The following is a 14,573-nucleotide window of genomic DNA, read 5'->3' as shown; positions in this document are numbered from 1 at the left end:
TTCAGTAGCTTTATTAACTTAAATAAGGCTGACAGAAATTTAAGGCTGAATGAAATTAAAGATTCATACTATATTTAAGCTTACCTCCTTCAGAAGTTCTGAATGTTATAGTATCACTTTTTATGTTGCCATCTCCAAATCTTGTACTTGCTGTTAGGTAAGCACTATACTCATAGTTATTTTCCAGGTCTGTGAACTGCAATGATGTTTCTGTTACATTAAAACTCCTTTTTGACATTTTATTCCTAAAGAAAAAGTATTTTATTAATTATATATACACATCATTTCTGTATGTATACAACTGCGGCATACAATATAAAATTGAAAAATGCAATATTGTGGTAAATAAAATATTTTAGGCTTTAAAGAAAGACTGGTATAACTTTTGTCTTTTATGTTGAAAAGCTCACTTTTGTACTGTTGCATCACAATAGGGCTCTTAATTTTGCTTTAAAAAAAACCCAAAACCCACAGAAATATATTTGTAAATTACGTCAGCAAGGACAATGATTATATGGAATATCAAGGAGGAGCATGTCCATCTAGTAACTGCTATCAAATGGTTATGTGGTACCCTTGGGAAGGACACAGTAGGGCATAACTAAACTGTCTCTCTGGACAGGAATAGCGAAATATAAAAAGATTATAGCAGGGAGCATGCCCTACTGTGACTCTGTGAAATTGGTCAGAAGGCTGAAGTTATAAATGGAATAATAGAAGATGATATGGAACAGGAATTAGCTGGTGCTGAGTTAATTCTGGTGGAATGTAGCAGGGGATCAGAATGGAACTCTAGTCAGGTCAAAACCCGCCTAGAAAGACTGTAAGATGTAACATTAATAAAACGCTGGTATTAACATAGGTATGAAATGATTATCAGAAAGTAAAATAAGATACAGAAATAACTAACTTGAATTCAAAAAGTCTGCTATTCCTCATTAAATTAACTTAATCTTTTATGAAAAAAAAAAGCAGGGAAAAAAGCTAGCTAACGTTCCACTCCCGCAAAGATTTCTGTATAAGTGGGTGCCCTGTGTCTTTAATGGGATTTCAAACAGGGATCATTTGACAAATAAAACTGAATATCTTGCTCCAGGAGCCACTGTGGAGCTCTTCACAAACAAGAGAATGAGTTCTAATTCTAAAAAAAAAGGGAAAGGCTGATTCAAAATTATTAGATGGGCTGATTTTCATCCTTTGATAAATGAATGAATGTCTCATTGGCAAAGATTACCATATGATAGTCCTGAAATAAAGTTATATTAACAAACAATTGGAATGAGGAAATACATGAGAATGAAAAAACTAAATTCTCCCTATTCCTTTCAGATTTTGAGTGGAATGTCTCTTGATGTGGGAAACGTTCTTGGTAACAGAGAAAGTTAACAACATTTACATTTTTCCCAAACTTCTGACATTTTGAATAGTCAGTAAAGAGATACAAAAGGTTGCAGCTGCAGTTATCAAATTCTACACAAAGAAAAGACATCTTTTCTTGGATCTTTGCCCGATATATTCTTAGTATGGAAAAACGTAGCTGGTTATAACTTAAGTAAGAAGAAAATGCACAGCTTGGTGCTGCAAACACTTCTACTCTGAGTAATTGCATTCTTATAACATCTTATTTGCCAAAAAACATTTCCACAATCAGGCATAGTTAGGATGAAGAACAAAAGCTTGGGGTGTTTCAAGAAAAGTTAGTTTTCTGTTTAGAAACAACTGAGATAGCAATCAAAATAATAGGAAAACACTGATCAAAGTGAGTGCAGTCTTCACAGACAATGAGAAAGTAAGTACCTAGCACAATAAGCTAACCCAAGGAATTTTAATGACTAACAGTAATATTACGCTTTAAATGAGATCTTTCAGAAACCCAGACAAAAGAGGTTCTAAGAAATTACGTACTTTCACTTGACAAAAACAGGTACCGTATTTTCTTAAAAATCTGTACCTAAAAGTAGATCTAGACAGTAATTATCTCACAAAAACTTGCTGAAATATTCAGGATAATGCCAAAAGACAATAGCTATATACAAGTTCAGTAATTTTGTTAATAATGCCTTTAATACTCTAGAATTGCAGACTCAGAGGGTAGGAGTCTGTAGACTCAAGGCACGCAGAAAGTTGCTTTGCTACCTGCTAGCACCCAAAACCACCTTGTCCTGTGACAAATTCCATGAAAGATAATAACAATGAAAACATTACAGATATTACCCTTTCTGTTCTAGTAGTTGCGGATTCTTGTTCCCAAGCCATTAAAGAAAGGCTACCAAATTCTCTATAACTGTTGCAATATATTTAAGAGAAGGAACATTTATTTAACATCTGTATTAACCTTCCTCTTTCTGCTTTATTGAGAAGCTCTGGGATTAACAATCTCCCCCAAAATATATTGAATGCCTCCCAAAAGCAGGAACTATGGCACAGCAGTTTGCCTTGTCAAATTCACCCTGCAATGTATTTTATGAAATTGTATAGGCAATTCTGTTAAGTACTTAAAATTCCCCTCCTTCCCTCCTCCTCTCCCCCAAAAAAACCTCCAAGGAAGGAGTGAAGTTGCGGCCCCTCTGAAGGCAATGGGAGTTTTTCTCCAATGTCCTTGTCTCAAGATGATACCTAATGCCTCTCTAATTTTAGATATGGCACAGTAAGGACAGATAAAACAGAGCAAGGAGAATATGGAAGGAAAAAGGACAAGACTTACTGTAAAAAGTTAGGTGGTTGCTTAATTCAAGTATTTAGAAAGATGGATCAATTAACAGTTTTTAAAAAACAATTCTTACTAACTCATTTGTCATAACAAAAGCAGTAAGCTTTAAGGCAATATAAGGATGAAAAGTTGTATAAGCTCAAGTCTTTGAACACAGCCTGTATCAAAACCATAATCCTTATCGTTAAGTAACTCTTTCCTAACCAAAGGACAGTCTTTAATTTAATGGTTTTTGTGGTTAAAAAGCACCAGACCTTGCCAATATAGTAGAAGTAACAAGACAAGCCAAATTTAACTTTTCTGGAAAGAATTGCTCACTGTTGTTCACATTGTCACCAATTTAACTAGAAGCTATAATTTAAAAAAAATTCAATAGGAACTGAGGCCAAACCCTACCCCAAAACTGTCACATAACATTAAAGTAATAAATGTAATCTCAATAGTAGTGTGTTTATAACGACTACTGATTTGCACATCTGGTTCACATCTCATAACGTGCATGTTAGCATTTGCTTCCTGCAATAAAATGGTACAGCATAAATGAAATATGTTAAAAGTGAATAATAACAAAATCTTTTCACTCCCAGTAGAAGTTATACATAGATCTTTGAAGAGTTGCCATATCACTAGACCAAACTATGTTATGCAGAGAATAGGACAGAAGCTGCAAGTTTTAAAGTGACAAAACTCCTTTTTAAAGGTGAAAAAAGATCTCAGGAGGGATGACAGGAAAAAAAAAAATAGGGAAAAAGAAATGATACATAGAAAAAAACCCCACCACAGTAAATGAGAAATATCTGTTAAAAAATACTCATTTGTTATGAATATAATAAATACAAAATATAACAGTAGACATAACTGATAGCACATACAAAGACTCTTAACATTGTTCTTACACACTTTTTACAAAAGGAAGCAGTATTTCTCTATTTTAAGCCTATTTCAATTCTCCTTGACAATTTAGCATAGGCTTGTGCCCCGCCTTACAATAGGTCTAAACAGAATATAATGAAAATAGTCACCATGCTCTAATTTAAATTTGTGTTCATTTACCATAACATAACCCCTAGAAAAATGTTGAAAATGCTTACAAAATATTTAATACCCCGACTTCCAGCTACTACATTATATCTGAATTTGTATATACAAAAGCCTAGTATTTTAAGTACTGGATGAATATCCATTCTCCAAAAATGTGTAATCAACACATTGTGTAAGAAAAACCTAACATTCCTGATAGGTTACAGATTAATATTTATCCTCAGAACTACTTCCAGAAAATCTTACCAGACGTAAACTGTGTAATAGAGGATAATTCCATTTGGCTCCAGCGGAGGTTTCCATGACAACTTCACAGTGACACCCGACAACTGTTTTACGGAGAGCGATTCTGGAGGAGTACTCGGAGCTAAAAAATGAGAGAACAGGACAAACCATCTTGTTAAACAGCTAAGATCGATGGGATACGCAGCATCCTTAAACAGCTTTTTAATTATTTGTGATGGAAAGTGAACTTTGTACTACTCCGGTACAGTATGCATCAACTAATGTTAAGGCGCAGCTTCTTTTCCTTTTTCTGACAGATGATAAAAGAAGATTTTGCATGGTGGTGTTAGAACATCTGTTTCTGTGATTCAATGGAAAAAGTTCTTCATGAGAAAACAGAGCAACGGGTAGGTCACAGTGATTCACCTACTGTCCAAGTACATTGCTGTAATTTTTTTTCCCCCTTCTAATAAAAGTAAGAGCTTTATAGGTATGAACACATGTAAAATATAGCAAAATAGATCCCCTGAGGAAAAAGAGGTGCTGTAAAGGATTATACAAAGCACCAAAAGGTGGAAAAATGGATAAGCATGGCATTGAGAGATGATAAAAATGTAGGATACTAGGCAGCGGTAAAATCTATCCACTCCATCAAATAGAGACCACGTTCATACATTTAACATGTCACAAGGGCAAATATAAAGATAGGCATTGACTGAGACCCTTAAAATTCATTTTAAGATGAACTCTACGTGACACCATATCACAACTGTGTAGGGAAACAATGCAAGTAAATGAAAATGTTAGACCATGTTTGATTTCATTTTAAAGTTCATATAAATATTGCTGAGGAAAAATATACCCATGTATGCATAAGTGATACTGCTTTGTATTAACATGTTATTAAGAAGTAGATCTTTTTCTTCATCTTGATTTATACGTATCACTATTACTTTTGTTTTTCTCAAATTAAACCAAAAAGCATCATGCACTAAAAATTCAGGTCATAGCTGTAGTCATGCATGAAAATTGAGAATATGAGCATAGCTATTAGCAAATCTATGAAACATTTGGTCTGAACCTTGGAACAGTGTGTTCCTGTGAATAAAGAACATGTGGTGCATTATAAATATTGTTGTTTTTCAGTTGTTGTTCCTTCTTTCACTATCTCAAAAGTTGGCATAAAGGTTTTAGAACTCTGTACATTTAAGAAAACAAGTATGTTTCACGAACAAAGGTTCACTGAATTCAGTGAATGTCTGTATTTACTAGCGAAAAATGGTGACAGCTGTATTTAGTGTTTTACTTGTTATATTATCCTTAGTGGCTATATAATAAAAGATCTGTCATACTGTGAATGTCATGTCTTTTTGGCATGTCTAGTTCATTCTACAGTTCTTATTCAGAGGATATTTTTGCTGAAGAATAGAATCTACATTGCTCTAAATAAAAATACTCTATGCAAAAGATGGATTTATCCAAATTAGCTGTTCCCAGTGTGCTCCAGCAACATTACTCTTGAGCAAAGCTTTATTACTGACAATGCAAATGTAAGCCCATCAACATCATGGAGATTTGCAAAGATCCATTATCACGAAAAGCTGGATCTTAGGCAAGTCAGTCCTCCCTAAGACATGAAAAGAGACTTAATTTGGGAATGGCTGATGGGATGTTTGTGTCAATGCCACTTTAGTCCCCAGTTCCCAGAGACTTCCTCCCTAAGCAATGGAGAGGGAGAGACACAGGTTCCTCCAAAACATGATTCACATCAGCTAAGTTAAGATTCTCCTTTGAATTCTTTTCAGGATTCCCTCTCCAGAAACTATAGAGGGGACCAATGGTAACTTCCTACAACTAAATGGGGTACAAATATAATTTTAAGGTTCCTCTGCTGATTTGTGACCTACTGTACTAATTAGCAGAGGATGCAATGACTGTGTTCTACCCTCAGCCTGCAGTGCAGAACACTCCCCTGCTCAATTTGGAAGTCCAATACTACAGATGATGGAATTTGAGCATTTTCATAATATTAATAATTTTACATCTATATATATGTATCTGTACATGCATCTGTTTAGAAGAATCAAAACATCTCCAATCAAAAGAACCAGAAATATCTCTGGACCATTCAAGCTGCCTTTTGGTGGTTTTCCCTTTCTCCAGCTCTCACATGTCTGCAGAACCAAACACAATATTTAATTCTATCATGTGGTGTATTAGATCAAAATAATATTAGTAAACTAAGATTCTTCAAATTCATAAGATATTGGTAAGACCAAATGTGCATGCACAGCAATTGTGCCATTTCACATAGCTTGTACTGATAAATATATTAAATAACAGATAGATAGATAGATAGATGTGTATGTTTGTATGTAGATAGATACAGATATCAATACAGAGATGTAATTTCAAAAAAAGTATATAAAACCTACACATATGTGATATGAAGCGTAAGATTAGTTTAAGACTAAAGGCAGAAAATGATACTTAGCAACTTCTGTTCTGACTTACCATCTTCATCAGTCAGTATATGCAGAGGTGCACTACGAAGGCCTTCCCCCATTGTAGTACTAGCAGACACTTCTACAGTATATTCTGTATATTTCTTTAAATCTAAATAAAGAAGAAGAATTCAGTAAACCAACCATTCAGTGGGCCAAATTAGTTTTTTTAATGGACCACAAGTAGTTTTGAAGTGCTGAATAGGCCCATCACTTACACTGATCTGTGTCTTTAGAGACTGAAATAAACATTAGGAAAACCTGAACACAAAGTATTCTTCATGAACAAAAGAAAGGGCAAAGGCCTAATTAGCTCAGTTTATACCTCATATTCCTAGAATGCTTTACAGTTTATCCTTGGCTGTACTCTGAAAATTTACTGGTTAAGGTACTAAGCTCCCAGCATTAACTGCAGTGTCATGCCTCAGTAATAATGACAGAACATAGAAAAAGATGCAAAGGTGAGTGAAAGGGAAGTATTTTTACCCAGAATAAGATCAGAAAGATATGTAGGTGACTTCAGTGTTTACTTTGTTATGATTATAGATATGCAAAGAAATCTATTGAAGTTCCTTGTACTTCAAACATCTAAAATATACGACGAGGTATATGTTAGACTCTATACTGATCCCGTGGCCCATTCCACCATATTACTGCAGGACACAACTGGCTACTTCTGAGGACAAGTAGCATATAACTTTACGTAAGGACAAGAAGGATCGTGTCCAACCAATGGACTGATTGATCTGCATCAGTCTGCTGAAGCCTTCTCAGAACAATTTACAGTTGCCATAAGTTCCACATCATTATATACTGGCCTGTAATACATAGTGTCAGAAGAGTAGTGTTTATGACTCTTTGCTCCGTTCCGTTAGTCCTCTTGAGATATATTGTGTAGGTCTGTATGATTCCATTGGGAATGGATGGTGGAAAAAATGATAATTCAATTTCCATGGATGAGATGTTCCTATAGGTTATGTTTTCTGGTGCAGTATCAGGAACTAGAAGACAAAATTTAGACTCATAGAAGATTCCAGTGAGTTTCACTGATTTATTAAGCATTTTCTTAAACTGGTTTAAATGAAACACATTGTAAACATTTTGATTTTTATTCTATTTTTTGTACAAAATAAATTTTAAAAGAGGCTGAATTGGAAGATCAACAACACATGACACACACACTGTAACAAGGTACAGGTCATTCTTTAAAAAAAAAAAAAAATCATGGAAATCACCTTAACATACCAAATAAAAACATCTGGAGCATGACACTAACCTTTCCTTCTAACACCCCATAACTATCACTGCAGTCCTCCAAGTTAGCTATTGTTAGGAGATTTTCCATGTTGTACTGCCATAATTTACACTTCGTTATCAGTAACCTGCATTTTCTTGCTTTTCCCTGGGTGATCTATACAAACTGTATGAATACTTGTATGGAAAAACAAAGGGAGCCTAACATATTGCTGTAAGGGCCCTGAGAGCATCCCCCCTCCTGGAGGTTTGGCTGCTGGGGCTCAGGGCCAGCTTAGCAATAGTGGAGCCGAGGGCTGCCTCCTCCTCGCTGGCGACACGCTCCCAGGCAATGCTGCAGTGAGGCTGCAGCCAGGGTTGACCCCTGGCCTCTGGGAGCTGCTTTCAGCTGGGGCTCTCGTGCTTTGTCCCTGTCTGAGCTACATCTCCTGCTGCATCGCTGCCACGGCTGTGCTTGGCCATGGGCCCACTGATCTAGCCCCCGACTTGCAGCCTGATGTCACAGCCTGACCTCAGCTTGGTCCCGTCACTACAGACCTGCCCAGCTGTCACCGGGCTGTGTCTGACTTGGTTAGCGTCACTGAACCTGCTAACTCCCTTTCCTTGCTCGACCTTAGACCTGCCTCGTCACCATGGAGTGTTTGTCAGTCTGGACTCTGGGCTGCCCCTGGTTGCCACTGCCAGACCTGTCCTGCTCCCTTCACTGGGGGTTGGTGGGACAAGTCCTGGCTAGTGAGGCGCCTGCCTCGCTGGCCCAGGGAACCCCTCAGGTCTTGGCTCCCTGTCCCTTACGGAGCAGCTGGCCCTTGCTGTGTCATGACAATTGGTTTTTGTGTGCATGTGTCTGTCTGTCCCCAAACAAATACTCAAGTATGTTTTCAATTATCCAAAATTGGTCTGACAGCATAATATATCTTATTCCAGAAAATCATAATCATACAATGACAGCACAATTTGCCCAAAAGCTCAAGCAAGGAATGGGTATGCTTTAGGATGCCCTAAACATTCTTATAAATGCACTGACATTTGATGAAACTCCACATTCAAAAATATAAATAATTTCTGCTTAAGCAATATCCAGAAAGGGAATAAATGCCATGAGAGGCAGTGAAATCAGCCCACAATTCTACCTAATTTCATGGTAGAATAGTAACAGAGAACTCCCAAGAGCTCTTCAAACACACCAGCCTGTTAATAGGTTGTGTTTCACTCAAAATGCTGTATCCTGCAGATCCTCCCTTGTTTTTATTCTCCTCATCTCAGAAGATGTTTTTGCAGCTTCTCATCTCTATCACAGGCAGCTGGAATTCAAATTTTTGTACTGAGCGTCAGGGGAGTTAGGCACTGAGAAAGAACTAACTGCCTTAAAATACAACTTAGACAAAAGATGGATGTCTAAGTAAGAGAGAGCAATCACAAAGGTTATGTCTAAGGACATTGTATCAGTTGGGCAGGTGCCTCCACGCCTATCCTCAAAAGTAGCACAATGTCTTGGTAGAGCTAGCTTGGTGCTTCTGTTATGACTACCATTTCATTCAATCTAAACCGAGGTGTTTCTGTCCCCGTTCCTTAAGAGCTTGACTTGTTAGGCAGGCCTAGACCACAACTACTTCACACAGGAAAAATAAAAGTTCATTTCAGAAACAAGGAGAAGGAGCTCATAGTGATTCCACTGTGTCTTATCAAGGAGCCAGAGCATCTCCCTGCCCCTTCTGAGAGACATCAGTATGTGCATGTCTTTCTTTACTGAGAAAAATGTGATAAATACAGCATGCTTAGTTCCAGGGCTAGCTCTAGGTATAGATAAAGTAGGCAGTTGTCTGAGGTAGCAAATCGGTGAGGATGGCAAAAGGCCCCCAAAAAAGGATGATCATCATACCAATGCTACCTGGATATGGCTGAGTCCTAAAGAAAACTAACCTTCATGTCTGTCTCCCCAGCCACCTTTCATTCCTGAGTCTACAGCTTAACCCAAACATCTATTCCTCCATGTAAACCACTATCCTCCATATTTTCTCCAATACCTCTTCTGTTTAGCTCCACTGAAAATTTAATGACCCTCTGTCAATATTTTATACCTTTCCCTACCTTGTCCTACCTTACAGCTACTTATTTATTTCAAGTCTCTTCCTATGCTGTGTTACACCTCTTTAATGTTCATCCTTCCCAATCCTCACTTCTAAATTTACTTTTCTTTCTTAGAAAAACTTCATCTTCTCTAATCCTCTGCTATTTTGTTTTATCTGTACCTTCTCCAACGTATTTCTAGCAGCATAAACAACTTTGCCTGCTACAAAATAGCACTTATCTGTGAACTCTGATTTTTTTTAACAATTAGGATTGAATTCTTATAAAATCTCAGTTCGTAACTTGAATTCCAAATTGCACTCACTTTTTGAAACCCCTCCGTTCCTACAAAAAATTATTTTCCTGCAAGACACAAGGAATCTTCAAGGACAAATAGTAAAATATATGAAGTCCATCAAGCATAAAACTTCCCACTGTTTTCTTTGCTTCTTAATCTTCCTTATTATTTCCTTACTTTTGCTTTGTATATAAAAGAGAAAACAGGTTTCAAACTTACTGCTTTGCAAAGCAAACACATACTTGTAAAATTAATTAAACTGATCTCCTGGGCATCAAAGGTCAGATAAAGCAGTTGATTGTGGAAAAATTTTTTTAAAAAACTATATACTCACCAGTTTCAGAAGTTCTCACCAGAAGTGGGAAAGATGACTGATTTCCATGGCCAAGTCTGGTGAATGCCCTTACAGAGATGTTGTAGAGAGTATATGGCTCCATTTCACTTAGTGATATACTTGTAGATGAGACATTTTTAATAAATAAATCATTGGAATCACTGTACAGAACTTCATAGTGAGTTATGAGACCATTAGGCTGCTTAGGTGGTAACCATCTCAGATTTATTTCTGTTGCAGTTACATTTATTAACTCTACGTTTTGGGGAGGGGAGTCTGGTTCTGCAATACAGAAATCAAAGAGGAAGAAAAAAATAAAACTCTGAGACTTTCAATTAATTGAATATAGGACTGTTCTCTTAAACCTACTGGATCCTAACATTTAGATTAGCTAACTGTACCAAAACAGCTACACTCACTCACTCTCCTTCTCAAAGCCTTACCACTTTTTATCTCAGTTAATTTCTGTATGTTTTCCACTCATAAAACCAGGCATCTTTTTGCATCCCAGACACTTCAGCTTTTCTGGAATTTCTTTTCTCATCCACTTATAAATCTATCCAAAACTGCATTTATTAAGAAAAAAATCTCTTCTGTCTACTGCTCTCATGTGGACTGATCCTTCAAACCCTCTCACTGTCTTCCTCAAATTCAAGTTCTTTAAATTTAGCTGAATGCCATCCTACTGCTTTCTTCTTAAATAAGAAGAAATCTTATTACCCATCTTATTTCACTCAACCAACTACTGAACCAAGAAAGGGACAATACGCACTGTAACTAAATTCCCTTTAGTTTACTGATACAGCTGCTAATTGATGACCTTGAAGACCCCAGTGTAAATCTCACATGCACTGGTGTGAAGGTCATGAACAAAACAAGTCCGGCTCCGGGGTAGTGTGTTGGCTAAATCTACTGGCAACGTATGAGTTCATGTGACTCCAGTGAGCTAATAACGCATGGAAATGCTGAAGGAATGAGTGGGCTGCACTTATGAATAAAATCAGCTCTGAATGTCAACCTTGATTCCTCTGAAGGCTTCATCACTTCACCCCTGAAATAACCTGTCTATAAAATTTAAAAAAAATGTACTAAGAACCCAGGATTATGTGATTCAGTTTGTGTACAAATACCTATATCCAGATATTTCAGAATTTATAATGAATTTTTTTGTCCCAAAGGTCTCATAAACCACTTCCCTGATTTCTGAGCCCGTGAATGAAAAGTGTTAACTGTAACAGATCACTAATCTCTGGATGACAAGACTGCCCACATGGATATTTCCCATGTGAAGAAGCTTAATTTTCAATTGGAATGCATTTTGCAATTTATCTGGCATGGTAAAATATTTAAGTGCAACAGCCTAGTATTTTCCATCCTAACATAAATTATCTAAGACAGATGTAGTGAATCATTTATTTGGAGGTATCTCTTTTTTTCAAGAGTCAAACAAGTTGTCACTCCTAGGCTGGCTAAAGTTAGAAGACATGAATCTCAACCTGAATTACCTCAGGAAAACTAAACAAGAAGAAGACAACAAGAATAATTACACATAGCCTTATAAAAAGGCAAGAATTATTGGTGGGTTTCTCAATAGTTTCCTCAAGGATCGCACGCATCTCTTACCAATGGATGAACTGTTGGCCTGAAACTCCACTCTGAACAAATTTCTGTAATGCTCAAAGGCAAGGAATTGTAAACTTTCAGAGAAAAAGGTATTTAGATAGGTAATTTTCTGTTCCTGTGATATGCCTTTGCTCTACAAAAAACTAAAAGCACAGAAGCATGCAGCCTTTAAAAAAATTTACAGGCACTTTAAGTTTCGCTGTTTAATTCGATATTTTGGTTGCCTGGTTATTCAAATCATCTAAGCTTCATAAATCCCCATGATTTTTAATCCTGTAATCCTTTGCTCTCTTTTATTCTCACTTAATTATTTTTCCTGTATTGTAGCATATTTGGCAATGAGAGAGATGATAAATGACAACTGGACAATTACCTTCTTTATTACTTTGGTAAAAACTGGAAATAACTTTGCTGAAACCAGTGAAAATATAAACCTGATATAAATGAGAAAAGATTAAGGTTTAATAATCATGACTCTGCCCTGTAAATCAAATTCCCGTGTTCTCTTTGCAGAGGCCAATGGCAAGTCCAGCTACTGCCCCTGTGCCTTCATGGGTGGAGACTGCCTTGTAAGCAATCATGGAAGATCCAGAAATCTTCATAAGGTAGTATTATACCCTACATTAAAAATATTGCTCAGTCTTAAAATCAAAAAAGCCCCAAACCTGTACAAAAACAACTGCATATAATATCATTCAGTATAAAAAGCCCTCACTTTATCAGCAGCTCTGCTTAGACAGCAATATGGCCTCTGAAGTGTTGAAAGCTGCCATTTCCAGATGCTCCAAAACCAACCTAATTTCCATATGATAACATATTAAAAAAAAAAAAAAGAGAAGCTGGGGTCCCAAAGATAATTGATTATGGTTTAGATGGGGTCTAGGAACACATTGTTTTCAGTGAAGAAACCTCAGCTCTGCAGCTTTCTTCCCATTTGTCTATCAGAGCTGAAAGGAGTTGATTGCTGGTCATGCTGGAGCTTTCATCATTATTTCTAGCACTTGCCTAAAAATGGGCTGAATGAAGTCACTGACTGATAGAAGACTAATAATTTCAACAAACATTGATTGTATTTGTACACTTTCCTCCCCTCCTTATGTATGTGCCCAGTCTTCTGAAGAAGCGCAAACTTCAATACAAAAATCAAACAATGTATTTACCATCTTCAGGTGTTTTCACAAAAACATCGTTCTCTGACTGATAGAAGACTAATAATTTCAACAAACATTGATTGTATTTGTACACTTTCCTCCCCTCCTTATGTATGTGCCCAGTCTTCTGAAGAAGCGCAAACTTCAATACAAAAATCAAACAATGTATTTACCATCTTCAGGTGTTTTCACAAAAACATCGTTCTCTTCAGACAAAGCACTTTCTCCAATTGTGGTAGACGCTGCGACTCTCATTTTATAATTTGTGTACTTTTTTAAACCTAAAAAGATTAAGTAAAAAAATCTTGACTGTTGAATTCTTAAACATATTTTTTCCTCATAGCTACTCATAAAACTATAAAAATGGTTACTGTTCTAAGAGTTTCTGATAAACATTTGTCACCTAAAAGACAGAATATGTATAACACCATGTATATGGGGAGAGCCAAATAAGCACTCAGTCAAATCAACAGATTTTGAAATAAGTCAACCAGCTTCAACCCTGTAAATAGCTTTAAGAATTTATTTGTCAAAACAAAGGAGGTGCATGTGTACATCCAAATATGTGTTTTTATTCTATATGCATTACTCTGATTAGCCTAAATAAATGCCTGAAACCCAATGAGGAATGCATTTTCTTCAATTACGATCAAAATTATCACCAAAAAGAATAAAATTATTATTAATGTCAGACAAATACTGTGAAAAAAACCCAAGTCTGAAAAAGAGTTGACAATTTAGGAATATTTTCCTATGTGGAAAGAAGAGGCTGAGGAAAAAATTCCAATGAGAAATCCATTTCACAAATTACTACTCAGTAGAGTTCACAAATTACTACTTGGCACATTTCACAAATTACTGCTCATCTTACCTAGTCCTCTTCTCCCATCTCACATTCCCAACATGACCCTCCACAGTAGACAAGTCTGTCAGTAGTATCCCAACCTTGCTTTTACATGCAGTGGCGTTGTGTGTGTATGGGTGTGTGTGGATGGGGGAGATTTGGTCCACCTACCTTGCAAATGGCTACATTACATAAAGTTGGAAAAAATAACTTTGTATAATGTATTTGCAATTTATGAGGGTTTTTTTTAAATCAAATGACACTGTACCTGTCATAAGTAAGCTGTTGTTTGAAGTCGTTGTGTGGAATGCTCTTTTTGTATCCAGTTCCATTGCATAAACAGTATAATGAATGATTTTCCCATTGGGATTTGCTGGAGCATCCCAATACAGTAAAACAGAGGAGGAGCTAATATTCTTGTAAGATATATTTTGTACTGAGCTTGGAACTTAAACGAAAACAGAAAAAGAGAAAGAGTAAAGCAAAGAAATGATTAAAAAAATTTTTAAATGTTTAGTGAAA

The 14,573-nt window shown here is 36.4% G+C and overlaps 1 protein-coding gene across 1 annotated transcript in view; it reads right to left on the bottom strand.

The window, feature by feature from the left end:
* PTPRQ (protein tyrosine phosphatase receptor type Q) overlaps window positions 1-14,573 on the bottom strand; it is a 110,278-nt gene that overhangs the window by 73,744 nt on the left and 21,961 nt on the right. Inside the window, exons 12-18 of the mRNA XM_075150525.1 lie at window positions 14,320-14,499; window positions 13,381-13,488; window positions 10,434-10,715; window positions 7,299-7,481; window positions 6,491-6,592; window positions 3,998-4,118; window positions 85-245 (exon numbers count right to left, since the gene is read on the bottom strand). Of these exons, the coding sequence (XP_075006626.1) occupies window positions 85-245; window positions 3,998-4,118; window positions 6,491-6,592; window positions 7,299-7,481; window positions 10,434-10,715; window positions 13,381-13,488; window positions 14,320-14,499 (1,137 nt within the window). The remainder of the gene's footprint in view (window positions 1-84; window positions 246-3,997; window positions 4,119-6,490; window positions 6,593-7,298; window positions 7,482-10,433; window positions 10,716-13,380; window positions 13,489-14,319; window positions 14,500-14,573) is intronic.

Source organism: Calonectris borealis, chromosome 1, assembly GCF_964195595.1.
Source record: "Calonectris borealis chromosome 1, bCalBor7.hap1.2, whole genome shotgun sequence".
In the NCBI taxonomy this organism is placed as follows: Eukaryota; Metazoa; Chordata; class Aves; order Procellariiformes; family Procellariidae; genus Calonectris; species Calonectris borealis.
The sequence above is the reverse complement of the archived record's forward strand: the minus strand, read 5'-3'. Positions and strand labels throughout refer to the sequence as shown.